The sequence below is a fragment of the Podarcis filfolensis genome, assembly GCF_964270895.1.
Source record: "Podarcis filfolensis genome assembly, chromosome: 9".
Taxonomy (NCBI): domain Eukaryota; kingdom Metazoa; phylum Chordata; class Lepidosauria; order Squamata; family Lacertidae; genus Podarcis; species Podarcis filfolensis.
In genome coordinates this window covers 27,081,801-27,095,677 of record NC_139610.1, presented here as the reverse complement: position 1 = coordinate 27,095,677, position 13,877 = coordinate 27,081,801, and the positions used below count along the sequence as shown (strand labels likewise).

Below are 13,877 nucleotides of genomic sequence, written 5' to 3'. Positions count from 1 at the left end.
GGGGAATGAGGAACAGGTGTGAGCAACACACAAGCATCTGCTGCTAATTAATGTCCTGATGTTGGGAAAAATTGAGGGCACAAGGAGAAGGGGACAACAGAGGACGAGATGGTTGGACAGTGTCTTCGAAGCTACTAACATGAGTTTGACAAAACTGCGGGAGGCAGTGAAGACAGGAGTGCCTGGCGTGCTCTGGTCCATGGGGTCACGAAGAGTCGGACACGACTAAACAACAACAACAACAAATGCCCAGGAACTCTGAAGGCAGCAACAGAAGATCTGGAGTAAATGGGAAAAAGGCTTCCCACCACCAAGTAGAATAGTGTGCTGGTCCTTCTACTCCATTAAGTCAGTGACAAGGGGTTGGATTGCACACAAGTTATGATGGATGTGCTAATTAATAAAAGTTTGAGATAGAGGTATTTTTTGCTCTATAAGACACACTTTTTCGCTCCTAAAAAGTAAGGGGAAATGTGTGTGCGTCTTTTGGAGTGAATGCAGGCTGCGCAGCTAAGCCAGAAGCCAGAACAGCGAGAGGGATCGCTGCGCAGCGCTCCCTCTTGCTGTTCTAGCTTCTGGCTTAGTTGCGCAAAGCCTCTTCAGGGCATGGGGAGTCTTCATCCCGCTGCCCTGAGGAGTGCACGGCTCTTGCTGGCTCTTGCGGGAGGTGGGGGAAGGGACAGAGGGCAGCCCCTCATTCTCTTCCCCCACCTCACGGAAAAGCCCCCAAGAGCCTTGCTCCCTTTAAAGAGCTCTGCGGAGCGTGTGTGCGGCTCTTGGGGGCTTTTCTCTTGAGGAGGGAGAAGGGCAGCCCGTCAGTGACAGGCCGCCCTTTTCCCTCCTCGGGGAAAAGCCTGTAAGCGCCACACACACTTTCCACGCGGCTCGTGAAAGGGAGCGCTGAGCAGAGCCTGGGATGCATACAGGCACTGTTCAGCGCTCCCTTTAAAGAATACTTTTTTCCTTGCATTCCCCCTCTAAAAACTAGGTGCTTCTTATGGAGCGAAAAATACGCTACTTGATTCTACAGCTGGGTTTTATTTTAATTTGGGAAATAGCTACACAAACTTAAAAATATATTTTAATGACTGATTTATTTGCATGGTAATGGGTTAGATGAACCTAGTCCTAGAACTGATTGAAGCAACATGTTGGAAGTAAAAATTAAAACATGAATGCCATACAAATACTTGAATGACTTGTTTCGACCTGAAGGAATCTATTTACATAATTAATGAATATTTATATTCTTTATGAATTCTGGATTTGATTTAGTGGCTTATGATTATTTTTTTAAAAATGTATTATATTTATCTGATGAACTTGAATTTGATTGTAGTAGCATAACTGGATTAAAATCTATGGAATGAATTAATAATTTGTATATAGTCTATGCTAGGTTGGTTTTGTTTAAGTACAAAGGCATCTGGAATTGTGTAATATAAAGGTGTAATTGCATGCTGGGGGTGGGGTGGGGTGGGAGTGGAAAGATATTACCCTAGGAAGAGAGACAAAAAAGAAACGCGACAGGAACCCTCTCTCTATAGGTTTCTTATTTGACAGATTGCTTGAATGTCTAAATTGCCCATAATAAGTGAAAGGTTAACAAATAAGAGACAAGGTATGTTCATTTCAGTTAGACAGGACAAGGGAAGAAAACTAGAATTACTATAGTGTAAACAATCTAATTAATGGCGACATCTAGTGGTGATGTGTAAACTCATCATGGCTGCCAAAAACAAAACGTATTTTCAAGGCATGATGGCATGGTTTGGATGCGCATATGTCAGGCATTTATAGTTTAGTTTAAGTATAGTTTAACTGTAGTTTCCCTTTTGTAGCTCAACCTGGAAACTTTGCTTGGAGCAAAGATCTTAAACCAGTCTGAATTTTGCTCGTGGCTTGTTCCAAACTTGATAACATTCCATTTCTTGGTTCAGATGTACTGGGAAACAGTGGTTAATGGAATACTTCCTGGAGTATTATTGCAGGGCTGGGGGAAAGGAATGGTGCAAGGATGTAACACATGAGCACAAGTAGGCTGAACAAACTCTGCAGTAGAGTTAAACTGTCCTCTGCAGAAATGCAGAAGAAATAGAAAATATACCAGCATCACTCCTCATGAAATGGGCTTAAGCACCACCAAGCAAGCCAAGTAAAAGATTTGTTGTTGTTTTTTTAAAAAATTGTTTCTAGCTTTGGGGCATCAAGTAGTATTCTCTATTTCATTCTAATAAAAGAGCTAAGATTGGACCTAATTCTTCAGGGGTGATAGTGCTACTTGGATGTGCTGCTAACACTTATTCTATCGTGAAACTAATGGAATGGGGTAAACAATGCATGATGTTGAAGTGCTGTGATTATAAAAAGGTAGAAGCCCCCTGACAGTTAAGTCCAGTCGTGAACGACTCTGGGATTGTGGCGCTCATCTCACTTTACTGGCCGAGGGAGCCGATGTTTGTCCACAGACAGTTTTTCCGGGTCATGTGGCCAGCATGACTAAGCCGCTTCTGGCAAAACCAGAGCAGCGCATGGATTATAGCTGCTTTCAAAAATGAATAAATTTAACTGCAGTGGCGGGTGGTGGTAGTGGTAAGACTGCCAGTTTTTTTGGTGTAGCAGCAGAGGGGTGGAGTATTTAATCTTTTCTCCACTATGCCATTTTGCCAATCAAAAATTGTCCTCTTCATATGACCTGCACCACAGGGGCAAAATAGATGTAGATGTGTTTTTCCTTTCATGTGGCAAATAAAAGTCAGAGGAAAAGTTTTGAGTATATTCACATGCCCCTAACATCACCAACTACTGTATTTTTTTGCTCTATAAGACGCACCAGACCATAAAATGCATCTAGTTTTTGGAAGAGGAAAACAAGAAAAAAAATAATATTCTGAATCCCAGAAGCCAGGACAGCAAGCGGGACCACTGCCCAGCGATGGGATAGCCACACGCAGCCTCTCCTGGGCAAGGGGAGCCTTCATCCCCTGCCCGGGAGAGGCTGTACACGGCTAAGGCTTCCCCAAGAGCCGCACTCCCTTTAAAGAGCCCTTCTCCCTCCTCGGGGAAAAGCCCCCAAGAGCCACACACACACTCCGCTCACTCTTTAAAGGGAGCGCTGAGCAGAGCCTCCCACCTGCATTCGCTCCATAAGATGCACACACAGTTCCCCTTACTTTTTAGGAGGGGAAAAGCGTGTCTTATAGAGCGAAAAATACGGTATGTGGGCCCCTGTAGAGGTAGCAGTCTTTTACACATCTAGAACTCTCTTTTTGATAATACTATCATTTGCCCTTAGAGTAGCCTAGAATAAGGTTCTGCAGTTGCCCACTGTGATCTTCCACATTTGTCAAAATAGTACTGGTATATAATTCCGTCAGTTGCAAGCAAACTCTGCATATGGTGCCTCCAGACTGTCAGTATGTTGTGGGAGGGATTCAAGAGCATAACAGAACTTGAGGATTGCGCATTTAAAGTGCATCAAATAGCTGTTGCCCTAGTGCAGGGGTTCCTCAATTGTGGTCTAAATTTCATTCAGGTTGTCCACAACATTTCTGTGGATTTGTGATAATACGTTGAAAATAGGGTATGTATTAAGCACATTAAAATTTTTAGACTGTGATTAGGGAATACTGTACATGAATGCACTAATTATACATGTTTTGATCTCAGGCAAATGCCCATTTTAGGCCCCAGTGATGTGCATCTAAGCTGTAACATTAACATCTAAACTGTAACATCTACCTGCCCTACCTCTCTCCTACCTGCAAGGAATGGAAATATGTATGAACTGCACAATTTTGAAAAGAACCATATCTCCCCACTTCTGTATTTTCTGGTGTGTATGACTGTTCAGATGGAAATCTGGCATTTCAGACACAGGACTTTATAAACCCTTCCCCTCTGTTCCAATGAAAGGGCTGCAGGAAGATGCATCATGAATCTCCAACCCCCCTTCCCCTTCTCTCTCTCTCCCATGCGTGCCATGGTCCAGATGTTGTCACTATATTTTGGATGATCAGAAAGGAATGAACACCAGGAGAAACTGCATAATGCTAAATAACGGTATAATGCTAAATAACGTTTTGCTGCCTTTGTTTACTCAAGCTGCTTGCTGACAGACTCAGGATATGATTCCAGCTAGACGGTAGTAGATGATATCCATGTCCTCTCAGCATCAGACAGATGCATTGTGAATCAACACTGTGACAGAAGTACATTATTGTGCAAGTCAGACACACATTTTCAGATTGCAGACGCTGTAGCAAAAACGTAACTGGTAGATTTTGCTTGTCTGTACATTATTGCACTCCCCCTTCCCCTTCAATGCAGCTGTTTTGTAATGCTGTTCTCCACAAGATGTGTTTATATCTGGGAAGCGCAGCCCTTTGAAAACACTAGGAACAGAGCATGAGGCAGAAGCAAAGCTGGAACAGCCTCTGGGAGCAGCTTAGTACTGCAAGATCTCCCTTCTTTCTCCTCCCCTCTTACACACACACACACACACGCGCACACACACACACCTCTCCTAGAGGGAGATGGAGGACAATGTGCTGAAATGAAACGACACTGTGTGTTTGTGAAAGGGAGCGAGCAGAGCTTGTTGAGGAGGGAGGGACAGAGAGCCTTCTCCGGCTGTGCTTTTTCATGCGCTTTGTTAGCGGGGTACGTTGCCCCTGCCATTTGTCTGCGGCTTCCAACCCTCAGCAACGTGAGCAACAACCGGAGCCAGAGCTGGTTATTATAGGGTAAGTCAGAAGGGATGAGGCTTAAGAAGGGTATAAATGTAAATGCATATTCTCAGCTCATGGATCTCTGGCCGTTTGCTCATCCACCTACTCATATTCAGAGCAGTAAATTCGGCCTTAATGTGCACTAGCCTTATGCAGAATTAGGGAAGGGAAGGGGGGGAAAGCATTGCGTGGCCCCTCCTATGTTTCTGTTGTAGTGCCTTGTAAATGCTGCATTTCCACATAGGGGCGTAAACACCCTAATACAGTGCAGAAGAAAATGAACACACTGGAAATACTAAAATGTAAATATGGTATTTTAATGGTGCAATGGAAAAATAGTCTTCCCTCAATTGCATTTGTACAGTATTCTTAATGCTCTATTTTTATTATTATTTCAAATTGAATTTAAAGTGGGGCTATGCTACATTTGGGGAAATGTTTACAGCGTGAGCCATCCCAACCAAGTACTGATTTAAAACCCTGTACGACCTACGGGTAACAAGTGCAATGTGCTTGCCTATCCGCAGGAGTAATTTTGAATGAAAGAGCTTAACATGCTTTCTGGAGCTGTATTTCCATACCTTTTTCTGTACTTTAAAATTGTTGGGCTCCCTATATAGTACTACTATCACAAAGTATATTATTACAGGGATATGATTTCAGGTTCATTATCCCACCTCCAAGCAGTATATGCCTTTTATAAGGAAGTGGCAGGCCCCAGATTTTCCTTTCAAATGTTCATTGGAAGAATTTGTCGATCATTAACTATAATATGAGTGAATGAATAGTCAAACTTGTACTTCACGGAAGAAAACAGCCTAGATTTTCATCTAAATAGTGACGTTGTGAAAATCATTATGTATTACATTGGACGTTATTGTATTTTAAGAAAAGAGACTTCCTTTTAACTGTCACAAGATTTTATTTTTCAGAAGTGCGCATGCTAAAAAATAGTGATTCACTGGAAGGGGCATATCCACAGGGCTTAAGAAACTGGTGATTGGCTCCCCTGTTGCATGGATTTCTTTTTTCTTTTAAAAAAACCAACCCATGGATTTGTTTCTTATAATATGTTAAGTGGCTTCGTAGCATAGGCGGGGAGGGGAGGAGAACTTATAATTTTCAACTATTTATTTGTTGATTTTATTAAATTTGTGTACTGTTCTTCATCCGTAGATCTCAGGGAAGTTCGCAACATAAAAATACAAGACAAAAACCAAAATACATAATATAAACAAGAACAAAAAACAACCAAATAATACCCCCTCTCCTCTACCCTCTCCCACAACACTATTTCCTTTCCCAAGCCCATTTCATTTGGTAAAATCAGGGCTTTTTTCAGCCAGAACTCACTGGCCATAACTATCCCCAGGGCTTTTTTTCAGGGGGAGATACCAGGAACTCAGTTCCGTCACCTCTCAGGTGGATGCCATTGGCATTCTAAGAGAACCAGGAAGGTGTTCATGGTGAGTTCCGGCACCTATTTTTCTAGAAAAATAGCACTGATGGCCCCTAGTAATAAATATAAATACAAAAAGAGGTTTTCAGAAAAGTGGCTCTGGCTACAGGAGTTGGCTGGTGTCTTTTCCCCAGTCAGGGGTGATGTAAAGAAATTAAACCTTTGTCAATGCAGAACAACTCCTGCAGTTCAAAAGAGGCATAAACAGAATCTAGCAATCACAGGACAGCTTCCCTGAAGTCTGCCTCTTTCCTCTCTTTTTGCCAGAGTTCTACTAAGGGCAGTAACATATTAACAGTAAACACAAAGTTTAAGGTGTTCTGCAAATTTCCTTGACAGACTGAATACCTTTCATCCTGGTAGGTCTGTTTAGGGAGTAGAGATGGGGGTTATGGTGCTGTCTCTCAGCCTCTTGCTCACTTCTCAAAGTGGCCCTCCAGAAAAAAACCCTCTTGCTGACTAGGGACATTCCTGCCTAATACAAGTCCTATGTTATAAGTGATTCAGTGCAGGCTATAATACATGGCTTTTCACATGGTCAGCTTCCAAAGAGGCAGTATTAGCAGAACACTCTGTAGCCATGAATACTTGGTATGCTAAATGCTTATATGTAGGGTCCAATTCAAATGTGAACCCCAGTCTCCTATTACTGCCATAGGTAAGTAAGTACCCAGTGAGACACACGCCTGTGTGGATTCAAGGTGGAACTTGTAGACACCTACGACTATAAATTTTAATATATTTTGAGATCTGACTCCTGCACAGTGAAGTTGACATTAGGAAGAATGTGTGTTGGCAGAAGGGGACAAGAGCTGAAATCTTAACTACATACGAGAAAATTGAATTAATTTGGCTTCTCTTTTCCCCCCTCCCCCCTTCTTTTCTTCCAGAAAAGGACTATCTAAAGGAGACGCAGACCGCTGTTTCCAAGGAAGGAGTGAGGATGGCCTTCCAGCACCTTTTACCAAAAGCGTGCAAGAAGCCATTGATAAATATACATTGTATGTGTTTATGTCTGACATTATTTGAATAACAACATAAGTAAAAGTATGTAAAAGAATAAGATAACAGTGTGTGTGTGTGTGTGTGTGTGTGTGTGTGTATGAATGAATGAAATTGATTTTGGAGATCACAGCATTGTAGCATTTCTGGGGCAGCACCTGTCCTATATACATTATAGCATGGCAATTTGAAACTGGGGGATTTCAAAAGTAGTTTGTAGTGTGGCATTCAGCTTTTAGTGGAGGGGGGGGAAAGGTTGTAAGTTCTTTAGGGATAGCGCAATTTCCTTTTATGAGCCCAAGTAGATGTTTGAATCCTAGTTAGTTTTTGGTATTGTGACTTGCATTTTCTGCTGAAATCATTCTTCTTTAAGATTTTGTGGTGGGGAAAGAATGCTCAAGGTTACTTTAAGGAAGAAGAATGGGCCAGAACAATGGTCTAAAAGGAGAGTAGTGCAAATCTTCTACACATGAAAGATTTGTTAGCAAGGTTTTGCAACAACCCCCCCCCCCCACCTAGGAAACTAAGTGCAGTCAAACCTTGGTTCCCAAATGCCTCCATTTTGGAACGTTTTGGCTCCCAAATGCTGAAAACCCAGAAGTAACTGCTCCGGTTTTTAATGATTTTCGGAAGCTGAACAGGGGAGTTTTTTTCTTTTTTCTCCATTGACTTTGCTGACCAACCTTTGATCTTCAGTTGTTAAACGTTTCGGAAGTCGAACAGAATCATAAAGAGTCTTGTGATTGTTGGAATGCAGTTCTTATCATCCCTAATCATTAGCCATTCTGGCTAAGGCTGATGGAAATTGGAAGCTGGTCTGCAGGGCCACAGTTTTTCCATTCATGCCCTAATGCTAAACAGAGCTTCATTTTATACGGGGAATTGCATATTTAAATTTTGCCAGTATATTTGAATGAGATAGTGACCTTTTGCCCACATGTGTCAGTCAATGGCATTTTATATTTGCTAGCTACTATTGCTGCTCTTTAGGGCTTTCTGGGGTGGGGTGGGGAGTTAGTCTTTGTGGTGCCACAAAGTCCTTAATGAAACACAATTGCTTTCTTTCTTAATGAGCCATGATGCCGTGACTTGCTTTTGAAATTTCTTTTCATCCACAGTGTCTCTGTTTCATCACTTTCATCAAGCAGACGGACAACACCAACAGACTTGAATAATTCTTGGTCTGGGATTCAGAGTTGCACCACTGGCCCATCTACTGAAAGAAGCTCTGTTTACTCCTGGAGAGATGATGTATGTTAGCATTTATTAACAGGTTTTGTGTATCCTCTCCTGAAAAAAAATCTTTATTTGCCTATATTATGTCCTGTCCTCCACTGCACTTAGCTGGAAATCAAGGTCAATTTTTATACTCAGCTACGTTAGAAACTAGTTTTCCGCTTGATGACTTCCTTGACTATACTGAGACTTAACGTTGTTTTGCATGGAATAATCCAGGCTTGCTAAACTATTGTTTACCTTCCTTACTGAACACTGTTTCTGCCTTGCATGCTGCTTTCAGTGCTGTCATCTTGATTAGCTAGGTGCAAATATGGTTGATTTAGATCAGGGGTAGCTAATCTCTGACCCTCCAGATGTTGTTGGACAACCAAAGCCAGCATGGTCAGTGGTCTTAGAAGATGAGAGCTGTAGTCTTGAATACCATGGATCAGCGGCCTGTGATCTAAACCAATATTTTTTAATGCTCAGTCCCAGTACTACTTGTCTAGAAAAAGAGGTGCCGGAAATCACCGTGAACGCCTCCCTTGTTCTCTTATAGTGGCAATGGTGCCCACCTGAGAGGTGCCGGAACTGAGTTCCAGCATAAAAAAGCCCTGCTCAGTGCTCTTCTATACTCTAAATTAAAATATTTTACTTTAGTATTCATCATTTATATCAACTTTAACCTTACCCTCTTCTGCTGTTTATTTTTTTGCTATGAATCTGTTTTGTTTCTCACATTCTCCTTTACCTTCACTTTGAAACGTTCTTGTAAACCTTGCTCAGGTCATTTCGAGGAACTTGCTACTATGCAAATTTAAGATCACAGCTTCAAATTCCAAATCTGAGCGCCTCTGTCCTGAAGCAGATGTTGCTGCCCGAAACCTACCTGAACAGTTGATGTTTCCTTTCCCCATGCTGCTACCTGCCCCCCACACCACACGTCTCCTCATATGGTCAAAAGCATTTTTGTAGAAGCTGTTTTGCCCATGCAAACTAGTCCTTTTCAACACTGACAGGAAGAATTTAACAGCCCGGGGCAGTGCCAGGTGATTCTTCCTCCCTTTGCAAATAAAGAATGCAGTGCTAGCTGCAGTAATGATGCAGGTTACTGTCCATAAGATCATGCTATTTGGAGCCCAATTACTTTGATAGTGAAGGAGTAACATACTTCCGGGCTCATAGGCCTGTGAAGCCATTTGCGTTATTAACCTGCCAGCCCTCATCTTCCTTCCCATCACAGCAGTGAACTAGGAGAAGTGGTTTATACCGCATCATAGGGCCAGGCAGAGAGTAGAGGTTCAAACCTCTCTGGCAAGCCCAGCTCCGTGATGTGTGGGGCATTCAACTAAATTTTAATCAGTGCAGACCTGCTGAAATGAATGAACGGGACTAAATTAGGTCCATTCATTTCATTGGGTCTTCTGTGAGTAAAACCTAGTTGAATACCAACCGGAGTCATTTCTTCTTCAGCACAGCAGTGTGCTGGGGATAAAGAAGAATAGTTCACCCATCCTCATCTTTCTTCTTATCACAGTGCTGGGATTGGGGGAGGTGAGTGTGCCTGAGTGCGTGATGTGCATGTGATGTCCATATGAGTATGGTATGTGTGAGAGGGTGTGCTGTGCACTTGCATTTGTAGTGAGTGAGTGAGTGTGTGTATGTATGTGTAGTATGTTGCTGTATACGGGGCAGTGTGTGTAAGAGAGTGATACAGGTAACATGTTTGGTGAAACGTAGCTCTCGGAAAGTTGGCCAACCCCAGACCAAAGGAGGATAGCCTCACCTGTTTTGGTGGAGTTCCAATCTCTGAATAAAAACACTATTTAAAAGATGTGTGACTTTTCCTATATAACTATAGTGACAAATATGTAATTTTATTCAGCTTCAAACATGTATAGAAAAATTATTTGAAAATATTAACCTAAAATTCCCCAGGAATTTGATAAAGCTAATACACAAAGAGTTCATCAGCTGTTTTGGGATGTGGATGAAATGTTGTTTGAAGGCAAAGTGAGTTCCCAAACGGAGAGCCTAAAGGCAGAATGCAAGGATTGGACTAACAGATCACTTCACCTAAGGCAAGTCTATGCATGTGGATTAAATAATTTCTTTCTAGAAGCATTTTCACCCAAATATGCACTTTATTTGCTTCTTATGTGTTGGCTTGAGTAGTGAGCATCTTGTGAGTTGATTAACTGCCCACCCTTTGAATGGAAGAACCTATATAGCTGCCCAGTGGAACGGCCAGATATTAGCTTAATTGCTTCCAGATGGTGTTTCCATGATTACTTCTCATCAATAAGTAATCCTAGATATTTAAATCTGAATACTTGATCAAGGGTGTGACCATCTAGAGTCCACCTGGACTTGGTAGTCCTCTTGCCAAATACAGTGGCCTTGGTTTTTATCATAGTTACCGTATTTTTCGCTCTATAAGACGCACCAGACCACAAGACGCACCTAGTTTTTGGAGGAGGAAAACAAGAAAAAAAATATTCTGAATCTCAGAAGCCAGAACAGCAAGAGGGATCGCTGCGCAGTGAAAGCAGCAATCCCTCTTGCTGTTCTGGCTTCTGGGATAGCTGCGCAGCCTGCACTCACTCCATAAGACGCACACACATTTCCCCTTACTTTTTAGGAGGGAAAAAGTGAGTCTTATAGAGCAAAAAATACGGTAATTTTTAGATGTTCTTTTTTACACAGCTGTCCAAATTTAACCAGCATTCTCCTAAGTCCGATTTTATTTTGAGATAACAAAACTCCATCATTGGCATAGAGCAGAATTGACACTTTACTATTCCCAAAGGTGGGGGGAATTAGATTGGCATTAACTTACACTATTTAAAGTTCTGGCTTCCTATACTACAGAGTGCTTTTCGAAAAAAGAATATTGGTTCGGTTGTGTTGCGTGTATCTGCATTTTCTTTTCACTTCATTAGCCAACCCTATATTTGTTATTTTATTCAGGATTTTGGGAAAACAGCTTATTTTCCCAAAAGATGAGGGCTTTCAGCATTACCAGGGCAGAACTGCCAGCTCTGTTTACTCCAGGTCCTTACCTACCCTGAGTGAAATCACCAGCAGTATGAAAGAGTAAGTTTTTATTTTAATGCAGACATATTCCTATTTCTGTTTGGTTGACATTATTTTCTATTAAAATGCTCTAGTGCACATTTTACATATTCCCAGAATATGAATGCAACTGCCTTAGCGAAATGAACAGCCATTATTTCTTAAGCTTTTATCTTTTATGCAAATCTCATACTGTGTATTATGCCATTTTCTTGGTTAAATAATACATTGGACAACTATTGGCAACATGAGACATTTGTCCTGGATATAGGTCTGCAAAGCAGTGCTCAGGCGCCTGTTGTAGGTGATTAGCAAAAGAATCCCATGGCTTCTCACAGTTACAACATCCTCCTGTTTTTCTTCTACCTGGAAAAATTCTGATTTCTTGACTGGGTTAAAGCCACTGGAAGACATCTCTGAAAAATCTGAGATAGTTGCCGTCTTTCTAGCCCGTCTTTTTTTGCTTTGTGCCATTTTTAATAAATGCTTTAATTGCTTAATTTTACTTTCCTATAAAAAGATTACTGTACATTTTATTTTTGCACCTTTTCCCCTTCTGTGTTAAAATTGCTGTCTTTAGGTTATGCATCTCAGGCTCTAAACTGATTCCTGCAGCTTTTCCAGTGCAGAAGGCATTCAGCTCTGAATTACCAGAAATTTCTTTAGCGAAATCACCTGTATATTCATTCTTGGAAGAAGAAATCTATGATGCAGAAGGAAAAATTGAAGAGTATCTTGCATTCGACAACAAGGAACTGTAAATGTTTGATTTTTAATGGATTATAATGCACTTTGAAAAGAACCAGAATTACCTCTAGGAACTGTTTCATTTATTATAGAATGGCAAATACTATCATGTCAGACTGTGTTTAAACAAGTGTACTTCACCTGCCTGCTGTTTATTTTGGTTACAAAAGAGAAATCCCTAGGTCTCCAGTCTGCTGTGGACTTCCAATCCATATTGTACCATTGCACCAATTTGCAGCTGTAAATGGTCCCTACCAGGCAGCTGTTGAATACAAAGTTGCTGTTTGCAATGAACAACTTTCAGATGCAAAAAAAAAAAAAAAGCCAGGAAAGAGCAATTATCAGGAGAAAACCCATGTGGAGCCCCCAGTCTGGATCAGAAGCACATTCCAAATCTGTTTTTTCTCCAAATAAAAACAGTCACATTGATAATAATAATAATTCTATTATTTATTCCCTTCCCATGTGGCGGGGTTTCCACAGCCACTCTGAGCGGCTTCCAACAGAACACTAAAAACAGAATAAAACTTCAATAATTAAAAACCTCCCTAAACATTAAGCACACATGTGCCTTCTGTCGCAGTGGGTTTGACTAGATGACCCATGGGAGTCCCTTCCAACTCTACAATTCTATGATTGTATGAGTAGTTTATGATCAAATGATAGGGGGGTTGCGGCTAATCTGTATGACCCAGTGGCTAGAAACACATTTGACATGTGCATAGATTCATGCTTTTTTACATACATGTCGTAGACATGTCATAGGTTTTTTTATATAACGTAGTAAGCATCCCTAAACCCTGTAGAATTTGAATATTACATAATTAATGCTCATTGTTTGGCAGATTTGAAGTAGCACTGTGCCGCCTTTTTTTATATAACAGGATTGTGTAAATAGAAGTAGACTGTTTTTTATTAATAGTTAGTAGTGCTTGGTAATAAAGATTCAATTTGCTTCAATCATTAGTGATGATGAAAAGTTGGAGCAAAAGATATATCAGCTTGCCCAAAAGAGGGTTAAACATGGCATTCCTCCTATTTCCCCCAATGCCTGTATCAAAGATGCTGTGCTTGCAGAAGTTTTCGATCACGTCTGGAAGAATGTAATTCAAGTACTGGAAGAATTAATAAGGAAACACTGGGAATCGTCTATCACAGGTAACTGGAATGTTTATGGAAAAGCCATTTGCGAAAACATTCTTAAAAATGGATGCTTTATATGATCTCTGTGGTTCCAGGACTTCCAACACATTCTAAATATGATTTAGAAATGTATTGTTACAAATTGTGGTGGTGGGAGGGACTGGGGGAGTTGACTGTATGCCGAGACCCTCATAACCCCTGGATGCAGAAAGTGGTAAAATGTAAACCAGGCTAGCTTCTTGTTGAAGTGATACCCTGGGTGATGGGCCATTAAGTGAAGAAAGGAAGTGTTTGAATCCGAAGCTGTGGATATGGGGGAAGCGAGGCTTCTTGGGGATGTTAATGCTGTGAACCCTCCATTGTAGACTCAGGTTGTATATACAATGGTACCTTGGTTTAAAAACATCTTAGTTTATGAACAACTTGGATTGCAAACCCGGAAGTAGGTGTTTTGGTTTGTGAACTTTGCCTTGGAAGCAGAACATGTTCCGCTTCCTGTTGAG

The 13,877-nt window shown here is 41.3% G+C and overlaps 1 protein-coding gene and 1 long non-coding RNA gene across 4 annotated transcripts in view; one reads left to right on the top strand and one right to left on the bottom strand.

The window, feature by feature from the left end:
- LOC310770361 overlaps positions 1-13,877 on the bottom strand; it is a 334,814-nt gene that overhangs the window by 18,244 nt on the left and 302,693 nt on the right. The gene's annotated exons all lie outside the window — the stretch shown is intronic.
- The window catches only part of FAM149A (family with sequence similarity 149 member A), a 36,183-nt gene that overhangs the window by 8,277 nt on the left and 14,029 nt on the right, over positions 1-13,877 (top strand). For 2 of the 3 annotated variants that reach the window (XM_083630365.1, XM_083630364.1), the window contains exons 2-7: positions 7,080-7,190; positions 8,310-8,442; positions 10,348-10,490; positions 11,380-11,505; positions 12,065-12,241; positions 13,199-13,389. In XM_083630365.1, the coding sequence (XP_083486491.1) occupies positions 7,080-7,190; positions 8,310-8,442; positions 10,348-10,490; positions 11,380-11,505; positions 12,065-12,241; positions 13,199-13,389 (881 nt within the window). Of the gene's footprint in view, positions 1-4,213; positions 4,746-7,079; positions 7,191-8,309; positions 8,443-10,347; positions 10,491-11,379; positions 11,506-12,064; positions 12,242-13,198; positions 13,390-13,877 lie in introns of those variants that run through there. The other variant, XM_083630366.1, reaches the window with a different exon arrangement.